The 4,564-nt window shown below is 60.6% G+C and overlaps 1 protein-coding gene across 1 annotated transcript in view; it reads left to right on the top strand.

Moving 5' to 3' along the window:
* The window catches only part of SORL1 (sortilin-related receptor, L(DLR class) A repeats containing), a 127,417-nt gene that overhangs the window by 76,534 nt on the left and 46,319 nt on the right, over positions 1-4,564 (top strand). The window contains exon 26 of the mRNA XM_015563866.1: positions 3,562-3,687. Within this exon, the coding sequence (XP_015419352.1) occupies positions 3,562-3,687 (126 nt within the window). The remainder of the gene's footprint in view (positions 1-3,561; positions 3,688-4,564) is intronic.

Here is a 4,564-nt window from a genome sequence, read left to right as displayed (position 1 = left end):
GCAGCTCGGGGGGCGGGGGGGGGGGGCAGAGAGCTGGGGACGTGGTGGGAGGAATGAACAGTACTTCGGTGCCTCCTGTGGACTTCCCCGCACCCAGCTCCACACTGCCCTCCGGCCGTGGCTGTGCTCCCACTGCCTCCCGACGGTTCTCCTTCCTGCCACCCAGGGCCGGGGGGTGTGGGGTCAGGTGTGAGCTCACTGAGGTGTGGGCCTGGCACTTCACGTCCTCGCCAAGTAAATGGTGCAGCGCCCAGAAAATAGGCCGGCCGCGGACCTGCTGCCCCGCCGCCTGCTGGTCTGTGCGGAGCATGCTCCTTGCTCTCCGCTCTCACCTTCGCTTTCCGTGGAATTGAGGCGCCTCCCACCCCTCGGCATCGGCTGTGACCTTGAACATTGACTTGTGTGCTTTATCTGTCACTCTCTGTGTGTTCTTCACCGACTTGCTGTCCCGGACCTGCAGGGCTTCAGAATGCTTTCATCCTGATCGCTGCACGCAGTGCCAGTACTTAGCACTTAAAACACTGATACTCCGTGTTTCGTTCTACAATTCAAAGCCCTACAGTTAGTGATAACTCACTGGGCACCTCCCTCTTCTCCAGTTACCTTTGCTCGGTAACCAGTGCTCCCCGTGGCCCACAGTGCTCCCCGTGGCCCACAGTGCTCCCCGTGGCCCACAGTGCTCCTGAGCGGTGAACTCTGAGGTTCTGTTGGTGTAATCACACCTCCGTTTCACTCTCGGTCCTGAGCGCAGGTGCACCTGCATGTCCTGGTGCGCGGTCCCTTCCGTACGTGCCGCCATGGAGTCATTCTCTCTCCTCCGGGCTGAGGTCAGTCCTCCTGGGGGTTCCTGCTTAGTGTGATTGGCACCGTCTCCAGTTCCCGTCAGCGTGCGTTTTGTGTGCGTGTGAGGTGGGCTGTTGCGATGCAGCATCACCTGCGAGGTGTGGCATCATTTCTGTGCTGCTGGCTTCCTTTCCAGACGACGAAGATCTGCCGTTCTCCTTGGTTCTGGGACATGGCAGCCTCGTCTTCTCGGCGTGTCTCCTGCTCTCTCAGGGCTCGCCCTCCGTGGCTGCAGCCGCACTCCGTTCTGTCGCTCGCGCCTCCCGTGTCTGTGCTGTCTCTCCGTCTGCTGGAATTTCCTTTCCCTTCTCAGCTCCCCTTCTAGTTCAGCAGTTCTCTTTCCAGCTAAATGCAGCCTGCTTCCCACACACCAGCTGAGCTGTTTCTGTGTCCCGTGTTCACCTCTGGAATTCCCGTCTGAGTCTTTCAGGCCTGACCTCTATGTCAGTGCCCACGATGCTTTGTGTAGCTTTTTATGTCATCACCGTTCACGTTGTGTTGACATTAGCGTTGTCCCCGCGGAGCAGGGTTCTGTGGTACTGAGGCCCTGCTTCTCTCACTGCCGTGATCACGCTGCCCTGCCCGCCGTGGTTGGTTCATCTGTGAGGGGGTGGAGGGGACCTGCCGAGTGAGGGACAGTGGCCTCTGGGAGAACCCGGTGTGTCCCGGCTTCGTGATTGTTCCTCCGGCAGCTCTTCCCAGTCTGACCGTCGGTCGTCTTGCCATGCGGAGGATGGCTCTTTACCTTCCCCAGATGCTTCAGTTTGTACCAATGTCAGTTTCTCTCACCCTGTCATTAAACACACTGCTTACCAGACCCTCAGTCTCGGGGAGCTCGTCGTTCCTCAGAAGACGGGGCGTCAGGAAGGCGAGTCCGGGCACGCGGAGATGGCGCCGACCGGTCAGGCTCTGCGCTCGGCCGCTGTGGGGTCTGGCGGTCTCCACTCGCCTCTCAGAATTCCGGCTGGAAACCCGTGAGCCCTCCAGAATGGTTTTAGTTAGACACAAAGTGCATGGGCCGCACAGCAACAACCAGGTCCGTGTGGAAATGAGTTCCGGCAAGCATCTTATAAGAATGAGCAAGGCTTTGGTGAGGGACTTGTTTAAGGCTGTCAGGCTTGTAAAGCCAATAAATCAAAATGTTTCCAGGCAACGGCTGTTACTGGGGAAGGCTCCTGCCACATGCCTGGCACAGTACTCCTCTACCAGAGGCAGGTCTGCTCTAAGGGCCTGCGTGGACCGAGTGCCACAGTCGAGTGTTGAGGCGTGTGTGGTCTGGGTGCCTTCTGTCAGGCGCAGCGTGACCTTCAGAGATGTGAGGACAGCAGTGACAGGCCACCTGCTTGCAAAGTCAGGCTCTCTGTATTCAGACGATTGCAAACAGCCTCAGATGCAGGAGACATTTCCCGAGAGCATTGGAACCCGTGTTCCTGCCCGTGGGCAGTGTTTGCGATGGTCTCGCCTGGACCAGTCACCGCCGTGTGTGCTCCACGCACGGCCTGTTTGTTGTTGTTGTTGCTCCTCCTGTTGTGAAGACGTCCCAGCCACGTAGAGAAACGGGCAGTGAGCCCGTCCAGCTCGGTGAGGCCACGTGAGGCCGTGGTGAAGAGGGCGGCCAGCTCCCGTTCAGTAACGGGCAGACAGGAGCCCTCCCGAGGCGGGGAGCTGATGGAGAGGCAGGAGGGGTGCTGGCTGGGTTTGAGGCTGAGCGTGTACATTTGACCTTGGCTTTTTGACAAATCTATATTTTTATTGCTTTCAGAGAGGAAGGGAGCAGGAGAGAGGGGGAGAAACATCAGTGACGAGTGAGAATCATGGATCAGCTGCCTCCTGCACGCCCCCCACTGGGGATCCAGTCTGCAACCCGGGCATGTGCCCTTGACGGGAATTGAACACGGGACCAATGCTCTGTCTATTGAGCCAAACCAGCTAGGGCCTGACCTGGTCCTCACCCAAAGCTTTGAGATGTTTCTCAATGACTCGCTGTGGCCGCAGCCCCCGCGTGCCCAGGAGGCTGTTCGCTGACCGCGCACCTGCCGTCCCCCTTGCCTACATTCTGTGATGGTTGCCGTGGGTACCAGCTACCCTGGTTGCCTGGCAGACGTTGCTCTCGACGGTCCAGAAAGGTAGCCGAGTCCCGGTTCTGGGCTTGCTTTCCTTGTGATGGTGGAAAACCTGTTATGCTTTTGGACATAAGGTTTTCCACGTTTGAAACTGGGCAGTTTATTTGGAATCTAAAGTCATGGCCTTTGCGAGTGTCCAGGTCCTTCGATGGCAGGACAGTGGGTGACACGGGCCCAGACGGGGCGGGGCTGGAGCCGGACTCCTGCACCTGCCGCGGAGTCTCCGGTTGTTGGGGCTGGCAGGAGCGAGGGGTTACGTGAGAAGTAAAGTAACGAAGATGAGTGGAAGTGCGGGCTCTGGCCCTGGGCAGCCTGGTGCCGGTCCGTGCCCCCTGTGCCTGTCGGCATGTGTCTGAGTCCCCAGGCCCATTCCAGCTGCCGCAGGGGAATGGCGCTCCCCCTGGTGGTAGAAGCACAGCTCTTAGCAGGTCCCTCTGCTTGTGTAACATGGTGATCCCACTGCCTCAGGTGCCGCCCTGCGGGAGGCTGTGCCCACCACTCACTCAGGCCCCAGCGGCCCCTCCTCGGCAGCTCCTGGAGGTCGAGGGGGAGCGAGAGGAGGGCGCTGACTGTTCTCTCTTCTCGTTGCCGGCAGCCGTCTACCACACCTGTGAGGCGTCCAACTTCCAGTGTCACAACGGGCACTGCATCCCCCGGCGCTGGGCCTGCGACGGGGACCTGGACTGCCAGGATGGCTCCGACGAGGACCCCGCCAGCTGCGGTAAGTATGCACACTCGGTCCGCTCCTGGGCATCTCTAGCGTCCACCGCTCAGGAAGAAGCAGGACATGAGCACTGCCCTGCTGTGCCCAGGTGCCCACACTGACAGCCAAGTGTGCCCAGGTACCCACGCCAACAGCCAGCAGTGCCCGTGTGCCCACGCTGACAGCCAGGCATGCCTGGGTGCCCACGCCAACAGCCAAGTGTGCCTGTGTGCCCAACACTGACAGCTAAGTGTGCCCATGTGCCCACACCGACAGCCAAGTGTGCCCGGGTGCCCACGCCGACAGCCAAGTGTGCCCGGGTGCCCGCGCTGACAGCCAAGTGTGCCCGGGTGCCCACGCCAACAGCCAAGTGTGCCCGGGTGCCCACGCCGACAGCTAAGTGTGCCTGCGCCCACGGTGGCAATGCCGTAGGACACACGGGATGTGCAGCCAGTTCCCAGGCAGGCACGTGGCTCAGGCTTTCTGCGCAGCTTTGAAGGAAGTAGCTGGTACTTGCTGCGGCCTCAGAGAGCATGGCTCCTAGCCCCAAACAGGCCTTTCTCCGCATAATTGACTTAAACAGAATCCCGAGATGGTCAGTCGCCTTCACCATAGAACGGCGGCCGCCAAAGCACCATCTAGAGAACGCTGCTTCACACCAGAGTGTCCAGGCTCCCTGCCCGCCCCGCTCTCCGTCTGCAGAAAGCCCTCCCGTGGCTGCCCTCGGCTCGGGTGCGCACAGAATTCTTGGCTTCCGGACAGTTCTCCAGCACCAGCTGGGGCCCCCTGGCCTGACTGTGGCACTGTTTTCCCCGAGCTACTCGCATCGGACCTCGCAGATACAGGGCTCAGTCCTGCAAGCCTCCCCGCGCCCCGTGGGCCCCCCCCCCCCCCC

The sequence above is a fragment of the Myotis davidii genome, unplaced genomic scaffold (genome assembly GCF_000327345.1).
Source record: "Myotis davidii unplaced genomic scaffold, ASM32734v1 scaffold799, whole genome shotgun sequence".
In the NCBI taxonomy this organism is placed as follows: domain Eukaryota; kingdom Metazoa; phylum Chordata; class Mammalia; order Chiroptera; family Vespertilionidae; genus Myotis; species Myotis davidii.
The sequence above is the reverse complement of the archived record's forward strand: the minus strand, read 5'-3'. Positions and strand labels throughout refer to the sequence as shown.